General features: G+C 45.7%; 1 protein-coding gene across 2 annotated transcripts in view; it reads left to right on the forward strand.

The window, feature by feature from the left end:
• MIOX (myo-inositol oxygenase) overlaps nt 1-20,444 on the forward strand; it is a 97,056-nt gene that overhangs the window by 2,245 nt on the left and 74,367 nt on the right. For both annotated transcript variants that reach the window (XM_073579280.1, XM_073579282.1), the window contains exon 2: nt 6,486-6,542. In XM_073579280.1, coding sequence (XP_073435381.1) covers nt 6,486-6,542 — 57 coding nt within the window. The remainder of the gene's footprint in view (nt 1-6,485; nt 6,543-20,444) is intronic.

Below are 20,444 nucleotides of genomic sequence, written 5' to 3' on the forward strand. Positions count from 1 at the left end.
AGTACTGCAGTGCACACGCGCTGGGCCTCTCTGACCTTTCCCGGCGCCTGTGCACTGAAGTACTTTGCTCTGCCCTCAACAGGGCAGATAAGTACGCCTGCGCAAGAGAGCGATGTCGGGGAGCGATGGAGCAAGCAGGAGGGCGGCATCGCAAGAAGATGGGAGGCACCGGACCCGGACCTGCGACACCCATCGGACCGGACCGCACCGGACCGATCTCCGGGTGAGTATAATAAAACTTATTTTTCTTATCTTTCAGGTAGGATCGGGGACTTATATACAGCATTATAGAATGCTGTAGATAAGCCCTGAAAGGCGATGGCCGTATCTTATATCGGCCAAAACTGCTGACAGGTTCCCTTTAATGGCACATCTTGCACGAGTTTTACAGAGTGGTCAAGTTGTCTGGTTACACACTGTAAACAATTTAATTGTTGGACACCAACGACAAGGCAGAACAACACAATCGAAAAACCATGATGTGAACGTAGCCTACCATGTATACGTGAATTTATTCTGGGTAAAAGTTCCTTGGAATATGTTACTGCTATGATTATTGGAACTAAATTCACAGTTACTCCACATACTTGTGATATTGTAAAATGAATTAATGAGAACCTGTCAGTTTTGAAATGCTGTGCCATCTATGACAAGCGTGTTATAGAGCAGGAGAAGCTGAACAGATTAGTATGAAGTTTCATTTGAAATTATTCAGTATAATTTGTATTTTTTTTTCATTAAAATGCCTGCATATTTTGAGCTTATCAGCCAAGAGGTGGTCCTTATCAGGGACTTACAGCTACCTCTATATACTGTAAGGGAGCATATAGCTGTCAGTCACTGATTAGGACTGCCTTCTTGACTGTTCAGTCTAAAACCTTTTTTTTTTTTCAGATCTAATATTCTAGAGAAACATAACTTTTTTTGGTCGATAGCTTTGTATGAAGACTTGTTTTTTTACATGACAAGCTATAGTTTTTAATTGAGTCATTTTGGGGTACATACGACTTTTTGATATGTAATTTAGATTTGTTTTCCTTTTTAGTGTTCATCTTGAGGGATATCTATTATATTATCTTACAAAGTCAAACAGTTATGAACACAGCAACACCTAATCTGTAAATATATTTACATTTTTTCTTTTTAGTGTTCAGATTACGCGATAAATATTATAATTTCTTATTTCAAACATATGGACAAAATAATGCCAAATGTGTTCATTTTTCTGAAAAAATGGGTTATTTTAACTTTTATAAAATATTTTGAACTGCTTTTTTTACTTTTTTTTTTTACTTTTTTTTAATCAGTCTCTCTAGGGAACTTGAACCTGTGATCACTTAATGTTCTACAATACACTGTGATACTGCAGTATTATAGTCTATTCTAAAATTACTGATAATTCAGGTAATTCGATCACAAATATGGATGCATTCAGCAAGACCCCAAATTCTATGAATGGCACCCTGATGATTGAAGGGAATTCCCTAAATCCAACAACTTAGGGAGAACCTGTCAGTAGGATCATCCATTTTAAACTAAAGGTATGGGCAAAATGGCGCTGTCACACTGATTTAATACATAACTTTAATGTAAAATTCTGCAGCCTGGTTCTCATTAAATCATCATGACAAACTTCGGTTTCCTCAGTGCTTTGGGGCGAGACTTGTGGCTGGGAATGTGAGCAAGGTCTTTGGCTTAGAGGGCTCAGTCAGGGCCGTTTCCGTTGCCTCTGATGCGTTCATCATCTTAGTTATTTAAAATTTGGGCTGGTGTCGTCCTAGCTGTGGGTGTTGCTCTTGCAGATTCAGCTCATGGTGGTCTTAATGAAAATGGCGCTGGCACATGTGCAAATCGACCTCCTGCGGTCTTCAGAAAAATGGCACCAGGAGGTAGTGCCTGTGCAGAATGAGATCTAGGCTCAATGATGAGCCAAGATCTCTTTCTGGGCATGCGCCGCCCCAAAGCATGAAGTGCTGAGGAAACCGAAATTCATGATGATTTAACGAAAACCAGGTTGCAGATTTTGACAGGGGGTGCCGCACTGTGGAGAGCTTTGTGGGTGAGAATAACTACTTTAAATTGGATCCTATAATGAATGGGCAACCAATGTAATGATTGGCGAAGAGCGGATGCAGTCGAGTACCGGTTAGTCATATAGATGACCCTGGCTGCTGCATTAAGTTTGGAATGGAGAGGGGAAAGTCAAGTAACAGGGAGGGCCAATTAATAGAGCGTTGCAGTAGTCCAGGCGGGAGTGGATCACGGTGACAGTGAGGGTTTTTGTTGTTTCCATGGTTAGTGGTGAGAAAAGGGTGGATTCTAGAGATGTTCTTTAGGTGTAAGTGGCAAGAGCGGGCAAGAGATTGTATATGGGATGTGAAGGAGAGATTGGTGTCAAACATAATACCCAGACAGCAGCCGGGGTGTTATTATGGTGCCACCCACAGAGAGGGAAATGTCAGATTTAGGGAGTTTAGTAGACGGCGGGAGCAGAAGAAGTTCAGTTTTGAGAGGTTGAGTTTCAGATAGAGGGCGAACATGATGTTGGAGACTGCGGACAGACCATCACTGGAGTTCTGTAGTACAGCGGGGTTAAGGTCAGGAGATGACGTGTATTGTTGTGTGTCATAAGCATAAAGATGGTACTGAAAGCAAAATCTGCTGATGGTATGTCTAATTGGGGCCATGTAGAGAGAGAAGAGAAGGGGGCCAAGGACTGAGCCCTGAGGTACCCCGACAGCGAGAGGAAGAGGAGATGAAGTGGAGTCAGCGAACAAAACACTGATGGAGCGATCAGAAAGATAGGAAGAGAACCAGGAGAGTGCAGTGTCCTTAATGCCTAGTGATTGGAGCCTAGAGAGTAGGAGACGTGATCAACAGTGTTGAAAGCTGCAGAAAGGTCGAGAAGAATGAGAAGAGAGTGTTCACCGTTACATTTTGTTGTCAGAAGGTCATTGGTAACTTTGATGAGTGCAGTTTCAGTCGAATGTAGGGGCGGAAGCCGGACTGTGAAGGGTCTAGTAGGGAGTGCGTGGAGAGGTAATGGGTAAGGCAGGAGTAGACTAGGCGCTCCAAGAGTTTAGAGATGAAGGGGAGATTGGAGACTGGTCTGTAGTTGTTTGTGTAGGATGAGTCGAGAACGGGTTTCTTTAATAATGGAGTAATGATAGAGTGTTTGAAGGAGGATGGGAAAATGCCCGAGAAGAGGGAGAGATTAAAGATTGTAGTTAGGTGAGTTGTGACCACTGGAGAGAGAGACTGGAGGAGATGTGAGGGAATGGGGTCAGTAGTGCATGTAGTTGGATGAGAAGAAGAGAGGATCCTGGAGACATCTTCTTCTGTGATGGGATCAAATGTGGAGAATGAGCTAGGGGAAATGCAGGGAGGGATGGGAGTCACAGCACTTAGTGGTTGGGAGCAGATTTACTGATGGATGTTATCTATTTTCTCTGTAAAGTTTGAGGTCAGGTCATCAGCACAAATGTCTGTGATAGGGGTTTGTGCTTTTGGCCTGAGGAGGGAGTGAAAGGTGTCAAAAAGTTTCTTGGGGTTGTTGGATAGTGAGGAGATCAGGGTGGTGAAGTAGGTCTGTTTGGCGAGGTGAAGAGCAGAGTTATAGGTTCTTAACATAAATTTGAAGTGGATGAAGTCTTCTGATGTGCGGGTTTTCCTCCATAAGCGTTCAGTATTTCTAGAGCATCGCTGGGGAAGTCGAGTTTGTGATGTGAGCCAGGGTTGTTTTTCTCTGTGTTTGGAGGTTCTGAGGCTGAGGGATGCTACTTGGTCAGTGCTGCTTTTGAGAGTGTCATTGTAGTGATGTACAGCCAGATCAGGGGATAAAAACAGGAGATTGGGGACAGTGATGAGTGTAGAGAGTCTGAAAGTGTATGAGGGTTAATGGCTTGTAGATTTCTGAATATGTAGTAGGTAGGAGTATGCTGGGGTGAGCAAGGATTTGTGAGCATAAAGGAGAGAATGTTGTGTTCAGAGGGGAAAGCTGTGAGTTATTTAGGTAGGAGATTGAACAGAGCCGGACAAAAACCAGGTCAAGGGTGTTATCGTCTTTGCGTGTCTCAGAGGTTGAGAGCAGTGAGAGGCCGAGAGAACTGGTTAGTAATAGAAGCTGGGATGCAGATGTGGAAGTGGGGCTGTTAATGGGGATGTTGAAGTCTCCCAGGATAAGGGTTGGGAGTTCTGAGGACATGAAGTGCGGTAGCCAGGCTGAGAAGTAGTCAAAGAAGTGGGTGGGTGAGCCTGGGGGCGGGTATATATGACCGCCACTCTGAGGGAGAGGGGACGGAAGAGCCTGATGGTGTGGACCTCAAAAGAAAGGAAATGAGACTGATGGAACTGGGGGGATGACCTGGAAAATGCATTGTGGGGACAGGAGTATGCAGACTCCACCACCAAGTCTGTTGGTGGGTCTCGGGGAATGGGAGAATTTTAAACCACCATGGGAAATTGCAGCAGGAGAGACAGTATCAGCATCCTGGATCCAGGTTTCAGTGAGGGCCAACAGATTCAGAGAGTTGTTCAGAAAATAATTGTGCAGGAAAGGAAGCTTGTTACATACAGACAGTGGATTCCAGAGGGCACAATTGAAAGAGGGCGATGAGGGAGTTCAAGTAATATTAATAAGAGTAATATGGTTTTGATATGAGGTAGGGTAGGGGTTGAGGTTGGGTGATGGTGGACCAGGGTTGGGGGAGATGTCCCCCGAAATCAGTAGGAGTGGGAAGATAAAGAGTAAGTAGTTATTGGAATTGTAAGAAGTTTTTGTCTGCGATGTGTATGGGCATGATGGGCTGAGGTTTTTCAGGAAGGTGAGGAGTGCATGGGAGCTGTACATGGGAGAGGAAAGTATAGAGGGGCTGATGTGTATGAGTCATGATGGAGGGGGGATGGGGCGGTGAATGTGGATGGCAAGGGAACACAGGAGGAAAGAAATAAAGCACATGGATAAAGGTGAGTACAAAGTGTGATTTATCTGACTCCTGCCTTGACTAACTGTCATGGAATAACTGCTTTTGCTTGATGCTTAGCTAATGCGATGCTTTGCTGAATGTGTGCGACCCCACACATGCGTGTACCCTTTAGAATTTCTAAACTTATAGGCCCCAATACAGGGACAAGAGAGAGGGATTGTGGGAACTGTTTATTATAAATTAACAACAGCTGCTCAACACATCCTGGTGTGGAATAGATGAAACAAAGAGTGAAAAATGCAAAGGGGTCTGAATACTTTCCGTACCCACTGTATTTTCTCTATGGAGCATTTCAGAGATCATATACCTGCAATTGTTTCACCAGTATCTGATTTATACTGCCCATAGTTTGGGCAGAAGGAATCAGGTGACAGGTTCCATTTGAAGTGAACGAACATGCATGGATGGGTCATACAAATTTGTGCCTTTTTTTCAGGACAACATATCCAAAAATCAGACATGTGAAAGTAAACAATGAGTAAGGCTAGGTTCACATAGCGTTAATGCAGTCCGTTCAATGCATAGCGTTGACGGACTGGATTAACGCTACTCACATAACGCAATCGCGTTATGTGAGCCCGCTAGCACAGATGCTTCATCTGCGCTAGCAGTGACGGACCCCCGGACGCTGCAGCCCGTGTTCGAGGATCTGTCACAGAATGACGGCACCTCGCTAGCGCATTCCTATATATGGCATGTGCTAGCGATGCGCTCCTAATGGGAGTCAATGGCAGCGTTAACGGATTGCTTACATCCCGTTATCCCGCGGTGTAACGCAATCCGTTAAACGGACTGCATTAACGCAGTGTGACCCCATGAACTCCTGAAATCACAGCAACTACATTCAGATGAGGTTTGTGCTAAACATTTGGATTTCGCAGTGTGTGCCGTCAGATCTACTACTGAGTCCACTCTATATTGCAGGAATTTGCCAAGGGGTTATAAGCTATAGTTATACTGTATGTGGGTGAAGCTGGTATTACAAGTCGTCACAAGCCTCAATTGCAGTGCCAATATTAATATTATATTTAGTCAAATACATAACATACTGTAGACTTATGTCATAAACCTATACACATTCTTTGTTATGTAATTAATGCCCATTAGCTTTTTTTTTCTGTATCGTGATGATATTCTTATAGAATTTAAAGATATTTCAGATAGTGAGGAGTAGAAGAAAATAATCACTAAGTCTAATCTCTAAAGAGTATTATATTTGCACAGCAGACAACTTTTTTCACTGGGATGTCATAACAATATCTACCACATCCGATTATAACACCTTTCATAGGAAAAAAAGACTCTAGTGGTGGAGAAAATACCACTGTGTCATTCTGATAAATCTGACTGAGTGTCCAACGCAAATGTGAACACAGCCTTAGGCTACATTTCATATTACAGGTTCATAAAGCCAACCATTTAATAATAGGCTGATATTTGTACATACGTTTTGGCATAATTTTGTGCACAACATAATGCAAGAAAATATTTTCTATCTAGGATCCATCTTTGACTTACCGACCAGAGCCTGAAAACTATCAGTACAGGAATTACAAAGTGAGTACAAAACAACAGAAGCATATCTGCACGTTTAGATTTTAATGTTTTGAATGAACCCAGCCATCACTGAGAAGGTCCAATGCTTCTGTCTTGCTAACGTCGGCATTGACTATCTTGTGAAAAGCCTCATGCTCTGGACCCCTGTGCATGGAGCCTGTACATGGAATAACTGTAGTTTTGAACCTGGAAGCTGTAGACATTTGATATGTGTGTATTATAGTGCTTACATTAAAAGTATTGTTTATGGAATCTAGTAAAAGCATGTCACAGTTTTTCTGTTCAAAAACTAAAAAAAAAAATAAAAAAAAAAATAGGAGGCCTTCAGAAATTCTGGAGGGCCCCATAGACTTTAACTGGTAGTGTATTATTGACTTGCACAGCTCAGGTGTTGTACAGAACGCAATGCATAAGGTCCAAAGGATTATTTCCAAAATTAAACGGGTTTCCTATGAACAAAGTTGATATTAATCAACATTTTAATCAATAGATCTTTTTATAATAATACTAATAAGTTCCACAATGGGATGTGCTTAAAAAATGTCCCTGTGCTGAGATAATCTTATAAATGTTACGGGCCCCGGCAGGGGCTGGCTGGAAAATTTTAGCCTGGGAGGCAAGCCCATGAGTAGCGGCCCATCCTTAAAGGGGTTGTCGGATTTTAAAGGGAACCTTTCAGCAGTTTGGGCCGCTATAAGATGCGGCCACCGCCTTTCAGGGCTTATCTACAGCATTCTATAATGCTGTAAGTAAGCCCCCCTCCAACATGCAAGATAAGAAAAATAAGTTTTATTATACTCACCCGGGGTTCGGTCCGATGGGTGTCGCAGGTCCAGGTCCAGCGCCTCCCATCTTCTTGTGATGCCGTCCTCCTACTTGCTTCCTCATCTCTTTCTGGCGCAGGTGTACTTTTCTGCCCTGTTGAGGGTAGAGCAAAGTACTGCAGTGCGCAGGCAGCGGGAAAGGTCAGAGTGGCCCAGCGCCTGTGCACTGCAGGAATCTGCTCTGCCCTCAACAGGGCAAATCAGTACACCTGCGCAGGAGCGCGACACGAAGCAAGCAGGAGGATGACATTGCATGAAGATGGGTGACGTCGGACCCGGACCTGCGACACCCATTGGACTCAACCGCATAGGACCACCCCCCGGGTGAGTATAATAAAACTTATTTACTTTATCTTCCAGGTCGTATCGGGGGCTTATCTACAGCGTTATAGAATGCTGTAGATAAGCCCTGAAAGGCGGTGGCCGCATGTTATACTGGCCAAAACAGGTGACAGGATTCCTTTAAGCTACATGTCTACAGTCACTATGTGTGAATCCTCACATTGTGCACACTGTGCGCTCTGAGGATTCTCTGGTGCCGGCACGGGAACAGGTGGTCTTGTGGTCGCAAGCATGATATACAGTACAGACCAAAAGTTTGGACACACCTTCTCATTCAAAGAGTTTTCTTTATTTTCATGACTATGAAAATTGTAGATTCACTCTGAAGGCATCAAAACTATGAATTAACACGTGGAATTATATAATTAACAAAAAAGTGTGAAACAACTGAAAATATGTCTTGTATTCTAGGGTCTAAAAAGTAGCCATCTTTTGCTTTGATTTCTGCTTTGCACACTCTTGGCATTCTCTTGATGAGCTTCAAGAGGTAGTCACCGGAAATGGTTTTCACTTCACAGGTGTGCCCTGTCAGGTTTAATAAGCGGGATTTCTTGCTTTATAAATGGGGTTGGGACCATCAGGTGTGTTGTGCAGAAGTCTGGTGGATACACAGCTGATAGAATGTAAGTCCGCAAGGACAGGGTACTCCCTCCCCTCTGTACCAGTCTGTCATTGTAAATTTTGTTTACTGTTAACGATATCTACAACTTTGTGTGTAACAACCCTTCTCATGTACAGCACCATGGAATTAATGGCGCTATATAAATAAATAATAATAATAAATAATAGTCATACTGAATAGACTGTTAGAATTTGTATTATGGCAAGAAAAAAGCAGCCAAGTAAAGAAAAATGAGTGGCCATCATTACTTTAAGAAATGAAGGTCAGTCAGTCCGAAAAATTGGGAAAACTTTGAAAGTGTCCTCAAGTGCAGTGGTAAAAACCATCAAGCGCTACAAAGAACCTGGCTCACATGAGGACCGCCCCAGGAAAGGAAGACCAAGAGTCACCTCTGCTGCGGAGGATAAGTTCATCCGAGTCACCAGCCTCAGAAATCGTAGGTTAACAGCTGCTCAGATTAGAGACCAGGTCAATGCCACACAGAGTTCTAGCAGCACATCTCTACAACAACTGTTAAGAGGAGACTTTGTGCAGCAGGCCTTCATGGTAAAATAGCTGCTAGGAAACCACTGCTAAGGACAGGCAACAAGCAGAAGAGATTTGTTTGGGCTAAAGAACACAAGGAATGGACACTAGACCAGTGGAAATCTGTGCTTTGGTCTGATGAGTCCAAATTTGAGATCTTTGGTTCCAACCACCGTGTCTTTGTGCGACGCAGAAAAGGTGAACGGATGGACTCTACATGCCTGGTTCCCACCGTGAAGCATGGAGGAGGAGGTGTGATGGTATGTGGGTGCTTGACTGGTGACACTGTTGGGGATTTATTCAAAATTGAAGGCATACTGAACTAGCATAGCTACTACTGCATCTTGCAGCGGCATGCTATTCCATCCGGTTTGCGTTTGGTTGGACCATCAAAAGGGAACACTTAAACCACTTAAACAACAGAATATATTCCAACTAAATCAAACTTCTGTGAAATCAAACTTTCCACTTAGGAAGCAACACTGATTGACAATCAATTTCACATGCTGTTGTGCAAATGGAATAGACAACAGATGGAAATTACTGACAATTATCAAGACACCCTCAATAAAGGAATGGTTCTGTAGGTGGGGACCACAGACCACATCTCAGTACCAATGCTTTCTGGCTGATGCTTTGGTCACTTTTGAATGTTGGTTGTGCTTTCACACTCATGGTAGCATGAGACGGACTCTACAATCCACATGTCATGATCCAGGATGGGCTTTGTCTTTGGCCCGTCCTGGTCAGACAGGGGTTAATTGTTTCTGCCTCTCTCTCGCAGAGGGCGGCTATTTAATGCCCACTTGACCTAGGTCCGGTGTCAGTTATACTCCTGCCCTCGGCTGAGTTAGTTGACCTCGTGCTTACGTGTGCCTTGTGCCTGATATCTTGCTTGCTTGTTTGGTTTTGATCCAGTTCTGTCCCTGTTACGAGTTCTGCCTGTCCCTCTTGTACTGCGCTACCTCTCTGTGTATGACCCTCTGCCTGTGACTTGACTATTCTCTTCTTGTCCCTCTGGTACCGCACAGCCCTCTCCGTGTACGAACCCTCGCTTGTCTGACCTGCGTTTTCCTCTACTACAGTTTCTCTGCAGTAGGTACATTATATCATCTGCAGCAGTAGGACGCTAAGCCCCGCCCCCTGCAGTCACATGATCTAGGTCCTGGGACTCTTTACTATTTTCAGTGCCACAGGTCCTGTCTGCTTGAACCGTCACTACTGTATTGGACCCCGCTCTCTCCCATAGTGGGGGTACGTTACCCTGCTCGGCGTGGCAGTTTGCCGACGCTGACAGGGTCCTGACATTTGAGTCCTGACACCACACAAGTGGCCCAGGTAGTGCAGCTCATCCAGGATGGCACATCAATGCGAGCTGTGGCAAGAAGGTTTGCTGTGTCTGTCAGCGTAGTGTCCAGAGGCTGGAGGCGCTACCAGGAGACAGGCCAGTACACCAGGAGACGTGGAGGGGGCCGTAGGATGGCAACAACCCAGCAGCAGGACCACTACCTCAGCCTTTGTGCAAGGAGGAACAGGAGGAGCACTGCCAGTGCCCTGCAAAATGACCTCCAGCAGGCCACAAGAGTGTATGTGTCTGCAAAAACTGTTAGAAACCAACTCCATGAGGACGGTCTGAGGGCCCGACGTCCACAGATGGGGGTTGTGCTCACAGCCCAACACCGTGCGGCCCTCCAAAAAAATGCCACCCCACACCATTACTGATCCACTGCCAAACTGGTCATGCTGAAGGATGTTGCAGGCAGCAGATCGCTCTCCACGGTGTCTCCAGACTCTCACGTCTGTCACATGTGCTCAGTGTGAACCTGCTTTCATCTGTGAAGAGCACAGGGCGCCAGTGGCGAATTTGCCAATCCTGGTGTTTTGTGGAAAATGCCAAGCGTCCTGCACGGTTAGTAAATACATGGAAATAGAGAAAAAGAATAAGTAGGCTGTGTGCCCACGTTGTGTTTTTTAAGTGTTTCCACAGCGGCAAGGCCACCACGGAAATGCTTAAAAAATGCTAGTTAAAACATCCCATGCAATCCCAATGGGATTCCGCAGTTGCTGTGCCAATGTTGCGGATTTTTCCACTGCTGAATCGCATTGCGGGAAAATCCGCAGCATGTCCATTAATTTGTCGGAATCGCGGCGATTCCGCCGCCATAGGATTGCATTGAAATGCTCACTTTACACATGCGGCTATGCCCACCATGCATGAAGTGAGCGCTTCATGTGCGGATGGTACCCAGGGTCTGGAGGACAGGAGACTCTCCACCATGCCCTGAGTACCATATCCCTGTAAAAAGTAGAATTAAAATAAAAAATAGTGATATACTCACCCTCTGTCAGCCCCCGGAGTCCTCCCAGTCCTCAGCAGTGCATGCGGCGGCTTTGTTCCCAGGCGTGCTTCGCGCCAAAATTACCTTTGTGATGTCGTGGTTGTGTGACCGCTACGTCATCACAGGTCATTCTCGCAATGCTGCATCACTGGGAACGGAACTTGCCGGCAGCACCGCTGAGGAGTGCCACTGAGGAGATCGAGGGTGTAGATCCATATTTATTATTATTTTATTTTTTTAAATTCTATCTTTTACTACTGATGCCGCATAGGCAGCCTCAATAGTAAAATTTGGTCAAACTTGTCAAGCGCTATGCTTGTGTGTGACCAACCTGTCAATCACTTTTCCAAGCGATGCTACAAATCACTTGGAAAAGCACAAGCATTCTGCAAGCTAAAAACGCTTGTATTTTGCAGGGGGGGGGTGTTGCAGAATGCTGTGGACAATTCCGCAGCATTTTTGCAATGTGGGCACATAGCCAAGAATACATTCTCAGTTAGTGGGTGGTGTGAGCATTGTCTGATCGACGTGTTCACATTTGTGCATGTCACATGTGTGTTTTAATCCGGAGGACTACATAAGCCTAAAGCAAGAAAAGGGGAAAACAAACTGCCCCAGAGCAGACCCCAAAGGAAAGACAGCCCCCACACATGTATTGACAGTGAAACAAGATTAAAGCACAAACACAGGCAGGAAAATAGGCTGAGCAAACGATGGGGCCCAAACTAACTTGAAAGGACTGGAAAGGAAAGACACTGTCTGCAATCTGCCAAAAACCCTACAAAAATAATGTCCAACACTTCTGATAGCAAAATTAACCCTGAAGTCACTAGACTTCTCCCTCTATATCAGCACTCTGAAATATTCTGAGACAGAGCAAAAAGAGGCCAATCTAATAAGGGACAAAAAAGGCAAATTGGCAAATACAGATAAATAAGAGTGGAAATTCAGCACAACCCCAGCCGGGGCTGGCTGACCACACAAAAAACTGAATAGACCAACAAAAGCAAGTGTGAACATTAGCAAAAAACTTAGCTTGAGAAGACTGGAACAGAGCTGAAGTCCCAGACCTGAGAAGCAGACGGAATCACCAGCACCAGGATAGGGCGTCGGCTGTCTTATATCCAGTCTGATACTCCAGAGATCCAATCGTTATCCTCATCATCAGGTGGCAGATCACTACCAATTAAACCAACCTCACTACCTCCTTTCACCACCAGAGGGAGAACGGAAGGAGAACTCTCAACTGGTGGAGCAGAAAATGAGTTCACAGCAAAAGAGTTTTCTTTATTTTCATTACTTGCCATAATACAAATTCTAACAGTCTATTCAGCAGGACTATCAGCTGTGTATCCACCAGACTTCTGCACAACACAACTGATGGTCCCAACCCCATTTAAAAGGCAAGAAATCCCACTTATTAAACCTGACAGGGCACACCTGTGAAGTGAAAACCATTTCCGGTGACTACCTCTTGAAGCTCATCAAAAAAATGCAAAGCAGTAATCAAAGCAAAAGGTGGCTACTTTGAAGAACCTAGAATATAAGACATATTTTCAGTTGTTTCACACTTTTTTGTTAATTATATAATTCCACATGTGTTAATTCATAGTTTTGATGCCTTCAGAGTGAATCTACAATTTTCATAGTCATGAAAATAAAGAAAACTCTTTGAATGAGAAGGTGTGTCCAAACTTTTGGTCTATACTGTACGTAGACAACTGCTGGTGGTTCTAGTGGCATAGGGGACCTGACAGGTTCCCTTTAAATATAGATTAACTGTTGGTAATCCCTTTTTTGGCATACTTCTTTCCTCTTGTATGTCTTGCACAGTTTCAGTAATCTCTAAGGAGATGCCATTTTAATGAGTGTGCCCTGATTATGCCCTTTTATATACTATTTAATATAAAAGCTCACATTGTAGGAGAATGAAAGCAGAAATAGCAAGTCAAATGCAGACTTACTTATTTTCATGCTGACTAACTAAAGAAATTTAATAACTTGCGAATACACCGTTAATGCCAGATAGACTATAGTTATAAAACTGAATGTTGGCCAATTCGTGTGAATCTTTCTTTGATGGGACTCTGACTTATCATTTATCAAATATACTTCCCCTATGCCAATATCTACAAATTTAAAGGGCGGGTAGAATCCAACACTAATAAAAAAATCCTTAGGGTATGTTCAAATGTGGCGTTTTTGCTGTGTTTTTATGGTGCTTTTTTACTGCAACTTTTCAGTAGCGTCACTGTCTCTGACCCTTCAGATGTTTTGAGCAAGAAGAGGAAGCCGGGGATCAGTTGCAACCTGGATTTCCTCTTCATGTTGAAACGTCCGAAGGCGGAGACAGTGAAACCAGCGCTCACTGGGTGCCGGCGTCACATGTCACAACACCGCACGAGAGCCCCGTGGAGAGCGACTGTCAACATCACGGGAACGGCGCCGGCACGGGAGCTGAGTATAGGCTTTATTATGTTATCAGGGCCAAGCGAGGGGTATGAATAAAAGTTGTCCAAGTACTGAACAACTTCTTTATGCATCTAAAATGTGCTTGAGATTTGCTGATTGACTCGGCCATTGCAAAATATTCCACTTTTTTTGCCTTAAAATCCCTTGGGTTGCTTTCGCAGTATGTTTTGGGTCCTTGTTCATCAGTACAGTAAAGCAGCAACGTCCAATCTACCTTGTTGCATTTGGATGAATCTGAGCAGAAAGTATAGTCCTGAACAACTCAGAAGTCATCCGACTACTTATGTCTTCCGTCATATCAATACACACCAGTGACCCAGTGCCATTGGAAGCCATGCATGCCCATACCATCACACTGTCTCCACCATGTTTTCTATCACAGTTTAAGCCGAGTGTCAGTTTAGTGCGATCCGATTCTCTCGCATGAGAGAATCGCAGCAGTGGCATGAAGATGGTGAACGTAATTTCTCCTTCTCCATTCCCTGTGTCCGCCGGTATCAACTTGCACTCGGATGACATCTGAGTTCAGTCTGAATAAGCTCTAGTACTGAGAGTCTACACTTTAAGCACATATCTACTATATAATCGTCTAATTCTGTCTGTCTGTCTATAACGGAAATCCCGCGTCGCTGATTGGTCACACCCGGCCGCGACCAGTCAGCAACAGGCGCTGTCTGGCCACGAATTGGCGCGGAATTTGAACGATGCACGCCATCGCTACCGTCAGGAGATCTCCCGACGGTTGCCGCGGGTCATTTCCAGCCGCACGGAGGTCAGCGGTGACGCAGTCAGGAGATGACCAGCGCAGTGCTCAATGTGCGGATAGTTGTGAGTTCATTCTCTGGTCCACCAGTAGTGAGTTCTCCTTCCAGACTCCCTCTGGTGGTAACAGGAGGTAGTGAGGCTGATTTAATCAGTAGTGATCCACCACCTGATAATGAGGATGACGATTGGACTTCAGGAATCTTAGACTGGATTTAAGACAGCCGACACCCTAAGTCAGTGCTGGTGATTGCTTCTGGCTTCTCAGGTCTTGGTTTTCAGCTCTGTTCCAGCCTTCTCAAAGCTAAGGGTTTTTGCTAATGTTCACACTTGATTTTGTTGGTCTATCCAGTTTTTTGTGTGTTCAGCCAGCCCCGGCTGGGGCTGTGCTGAATTTCCACTCTTATTTATCTGTATTTGCCAATTTGCTTTTTAGTCCCTTATTAGATTGGCCTCTTTTTTGCTCTGTCTCAGAATATTTCAGAGTGCTGATATAGTGGGAGAAGTCTAGTGACTTCAGGGTTAATTTTGTTATCAGAAGTGTTGAACATTATTTTTGTAGGGTTTTTTGCAGATAGCAGACAGTGTCTTTCCTTTCCTATCCTTTATAGTTAGTTTGGGCCCCATCGTTTGCTCAGCCTATCTTCCTGCCTGTGTTTGTGTTTTCATCTTGTTTCACCATCAATACATGTGTGGGGGCTGTCTATTCCTTTGGGGTCTGCTCTGGGGCAGTTAGTTTTCCCCTTTTCTTGCTTTAGGCTTATGTAGTCCTCCGGTGGTGACGAGGCGTCTAGATCATCGTAGGAATGCTCCACTGCTACTGCTAGTTGTGTGGATAGGATCAGGGATCTGCAGTCTGCATAGTTACCAACCTCTCTGGTTTTCTGGGACTTGGCTTTTTGTTGTCCTCCTCGGTGACCCATTCATAACAGCGGATGGTACCCAGGGTCCGGAGGAGAGGAGACTCTCCTCCAGGCCCTGGGTACCGTAAACCTGTAAAAAATAGAATTAAAATAAAAAATAGTGTTATACTCACCTTCCGACGGCCCCCGGACTCTTTCCCTCCTCTCACCACGTGCCCAGCATCTTCCGGTCCCAGTAATGCTTTGCGCGAAAGAACGCTGTTGACGTTACACTCTCGCGACAGTGACGTCATCTCCGGTCCTTCGCGCTAAGCATTACTGGGACCGGAAGATGCCGGGAGCATGGAGTGGAGATCGGGGGCTGTCGGAAGGGGAGAATAACCTTTTTTTTAATTTTTTAGTCTCCCGCTGGCCATATTCTAGAATACCCAATGAGTTAGAATCGGGCCACCATCTAGTTGATTATATAACTGTATCTTAAATAAGTTTTGTTAAACAGCTAAAATGTCAAAACTTGTGTTACTGTCCAAATAGAGGTTCTTCTTGATAAGTTAGAATATCACCAAAAAGTTAATTTATTTCAGTTCTTCAATCCAAAAAGTGAAAGTTATATATTGTCATTACAAACAGAGTGATCTATTTCAAGTGTTTATTTCTCTTAATGTTGATGGTTATGGCTTACAGCCAATGAAAACCCAAAAGTCATTATATCAGTAAATTAGAATAATTAACAAAAATCACCTGCAAAGGCTTTCTATGCATTTAAAAAGGTCCCTTAGTCTGTTTCAGTGGGCTCCACAATCATGGGGAAGACTGCTGACTTGACAGATGTCCAGAAGGCAGTCATTGACACACTCCACAAGGGAGGTAAGCCACAAAAGGTCATTGCTAAAGAAGCTGGCTGTTCACAGAGTGCTGTATCCAAGCATAGTAATGGCAAGCTGAGTGGAAGAAAAAAGTGTGGTAGAAAAAGGTGCACAAGCAACCGGGATAACCACAGCCCTGAAAGGATTGTTAAGAAAAGGTCATTCAAAAATTTGGGGGAGATTCACAAGGAGTGGACTGCTGCTGAGTCATTGCTTCAAGAGCCACCACACACATACAGATCCAGGATATGGGCTACAAGTGTCGCATTCCTTATTTCAAGCCACTTATGACCAATACACAATGCCAGAAGCATCTCACCTGGGCCAAGGAGAAATAGAACTGGACTGTTGCTCAGTGGTCCAAGGAGTTGTTTTTCAGATGAAAGTAAATTTTGCATTTCATTTGGAAAGCAAGGTCCCAGAGTCTGGAGGAAGAGTGGAGAGGTACACAATCCAAGCTGCTTGAGGTCTAATGTGAAGTTTCCACAATCAGTGATGGTTTCGGGAGCCATGTTATCTGCTGGTGTAGGTCCACTGTGTTTTATCAAGACCAAAGTCAGCGCAGCAGTCCACCAGGAAATTTTAGAGCACTTCATGCTTCCCTCTGCTGACAAGCTTTTTGGAGATGGAAATTTCATTCTCCACCAGGACTTGGCACCTGTCCACACTGCCAAAAGTAACAATACCTGGTTTAAAAACAACAGTATCACTGTGCTTGATTGGCCAGCAAACTCGCCTGACCTTATCCCCCGAGATAATCTATGGGGTATTGTCAAGAGGAAGATGAGAGACACCAGACCCATCAATGCAGACTAGCTGAAGGCTGCTATCAAAGCAACCTGGGCTTCCATATCACCTCAGCAGTGCCACAGGCTGATCTGCTCCATGCCATGCCGCATTGATGCAGTAATTGATGCAAAAGGAGCCCCGACCAAGTATTGAGCGCATTTACTGAATATACATTTCAGTAGGCCAACATTTTGGATTTTAAAATCATTTTTCAAGCTGGTGTTATAAAGTATTCTAATTTACTGAGATAATGACTTTTGGGTTTTCATTGGCTGTAAGCCATAATCATCAACATTAACAGAAATAAACACTTGAAATAGATCACTCTGTCTGTAATTACTCTATATAACTGAAGAACTGAAATAAATTAACTTTTTAATGATATTTTAATTTTGTGAGAAGCACCTGTATTTCTGGACCTAACTACCTGCCTGTAAGTTTTTAAGCCCATAGTAAAAAAAAAAAGAAAAGAAAAATAGTCTTGGATAAACCATTTAAGTTATTCCTTTGTGTTATTATATTATATGTACAGCAAAACCTTTGTGTCTTTGCAACAAATCTTTTTTCTCCCTTGTGCACCCATGAGCAAACATTGCCACCTAGGGCCATACTTCTGAAGCTTTAGTACAGAGCTTTTAAAACGTACAGTATGAAATACTTTAGCAAAAATCTTAAAGGGAACCTGTGATGAAGGAGCGACCGCCATCTTAGATGTGGGGCCACATATCTGAGCTTGGCATCCATTTTGGTCTAAGTTCAGAAATTACAGGCAGCTAAAGGCTTCTATACCCCCAGGCGCTGTGTACTTAGTGAATACAAGCAGGATTTAGTGTTCCAATGCTAAATAGCCAGGGCATTGGTGTGATAATGAGGATAGGCCCAAAACAGAGCTTCAAAGCCCAGGTATGGAGCCGTGCCAGCAGTGGGCCAGATAAAGCCTGAGGGCTTCAATTAGAATGTGCCTGCTAGCAGACACAGGAATATGCATCCTTTGTGTGTCCCAGACACTGTGGCTCCATCCTATGAACACGAATTATGAACTCATCTTTCGAGTTATGGACACATGAAAATATCTGAGTGACCCTGAGGGAATCGTGCATCTGGCAGTGTGACTCCCGAGTCGATGAGAGCTCTGATTCCTGAGATATAGAGATTGGCCCTCTACAGTGACCCAATAGGGCCATGTTTGCACTCCACACGACCGGCAAAGCAAACCGCATTCACTGGTACCTCTCATGTTCTGATTCGATCATGCTGTAGAAAGTTATCCCCTTTCTTAGATATTGGAAATAAGTTCTGCAAAGAGCTAAAGGGTGGAGATTTTTAGCCCACCCTCTGACACAGGGGGAGGAACCCAGCGTGTTTAAGGGCTGGCAGCCCCTGGCATTCATTCATTCACAAAGAAGATCCAGACGATGATGATCTAAGAAGGACCTGGGGACAGACCTGCCGAGGGGAGCAGCGGCCCATGCTTTGGGGGGGGTCTGTCCAGCAACTAAGATTATTGTACCTGCGGACTGCAGAGCTCCCCGGCAACGACATGCACCCTACAATATAATCTGGTAAATTGACCTCCAGCTTAATATCTCTAATCCTTGTACCCTATTGTTATATCTTTTCTCTGACTGCAAATTTACTGTATATTTCTGTAATTATCTAGTGCGCCCTTAAGGCAATTAAACTATAAACTTAATCTTGGGCTGATGCTTTTACTCTGATCACGAATCTTAGAACCCCCAGCGGGTAACAGGACCTCCTCCCCAGCGACCATTTGCTCTAGGTGCAGTTCCCTTACTGACCTGAGAGACAAAGGGGGCGCCGGAGAGCTGTGCCTGTGTAGTTACGTCACGGTGGTGACGTGGGAGGAACGGGTCCGCGTGTGTGTTCCTCCACAATTGGTGGCAGCGGTGGGATCAGAGTAATAATGTGCGTGGGACCCTTACTCCCAGACACTAGAGACTACCAGCGGTAACTTTCATTGCTGGGGTCTTAAGGTCAGCCCAGCACTAGACGGTCAGAGTGCAAATATGATAAGTTGTGTGCGAGGCCAGGGTTGCAGCTGTGTCAGTAACCAGTGGTGCCCAAGATGGCGGAAGGCACCAGGAATTACGCAAAGGGGGAGGCCAATGCTATGGTCTATGAGGAGGTGGTGGTGGACAATACCAATGAAGGCGAGGGGGAGCTCAGCCAGGGCTCCCCAAGGAGCCAGACCCCCGTGCTCAGTCCCACAGTGGACTGCCCACCACCTGCCCGCCCCAGCCTGTCCAGATCAGAGGCCCTGTTCCAAGTTGCTATGGCACAGCTCGAGGCTGGTAACGACGCTGTCCATGACAGACTCCTGGTGGCGGTGGAGAAAGCAGCAGAGCGTGAGCATGCCGAACGTGTGCTGCAGGCGGCAGAACGCCGTGAAGCTGCGGAGCGCCGGCACCGACTGGAGATGGCTCAGCACGGGCTCCCGCTGGACCCACCAGCGCCACCGGGGACCAAGGCTTCCAAGGTCCGGGCGGAGGACTTCCCCCTTCTTGAAAAGGATGGAGACCTGGATTCCTTTCTGATGGCCTTTGAGAGAACCTGCCTCCAACACCATCTGGCCCTGGATCAGTGGGCAAGGTACCTGACCCCCCGTTTGAGGGGTAAGGCCCTGGAAGTTTTGGGGGACTTACCTGCCGGGGAGGAGCAGGACTACAACAGCATCAAGCAGGCCCTGATCCAGCACTACAACCTCACCCCGGAGTCGTACCGCAGGAAGTTCCGGAGCCTGCAGCGGGGCTCCAAGGACTCCTGGACCGACCACATGCAGGCCCTGCTGAGAGCTGCGGAGCACTGGACCTCGGGTCTAGAGCTCACCACCCGCCAGGAGGTCCAGGAACTGTTTGTCACGGAGCAGTTCTTGTGGAACTGCCCAGAGGACCTCCAGCAGTTCCTCCGTGACCGGAAACCAAAGGGTGCTTCTGCTACAGCTGCCCTGGCAGACGAGTATGCCAACAACAGGGCCCCTGAGCCGAAGAAGCCTGCCAGCAGCACCTGGAGAGGGGTTAAGCCCAGTCCTGCCCCTGTCCCCCCAGCGTGCAAGGGATGTACCCCCCTGCTGCCCTCTCCAGGCCAAGACGTTGTCATCATTGCAACCAGCCGGGACACTTTAAGGCTGCGTGTCCCCAGCGCCATAAGGCCCCATCCCTGTCCCAGAAACCGTCCACTGTTTTTTGTGTGGGAGGGGGTGGTGGGAGGTCCCTGGACAATTACCAACCCGTCACCATCGGCCGCTCAGCGGTCATGGGACTGCGGGACACAGGCGCTGAACAAACCCTGGTACGTCCTGAGGTGGTGTCCCCTCAAGACTTGGTGCCTGGGAAAACCCTTTCCATCTCCGGAATTGGAGGTGTTGAACCGGCGCTGCCCGTCGCCAAGGTGTTTTTGGACTGGGGCGCCGGGAGGGGAATGCGGGAGGTGGGAGTAACGCCAAATATTCCTGCCAGTGTGTTGCTTGGGACCGATTTG

The sequence above is a fragment of the Dendrobates tinctorius genome, unplaced genomic scaffold, assembly GCF_039654945.1.
Source record: "Dendrobates tinctorius isolate UK_male_01 unplaced genomic scaffold, ASM3965494v1 ptg000062l, whole genome shotgun sequence".
Lineage (NCBI taxonomy): Eukaryota > Metazoa > Chordata > Amphibia > Anura > Dendrobatidae > Dendrobates > Dendrobates tinctorius.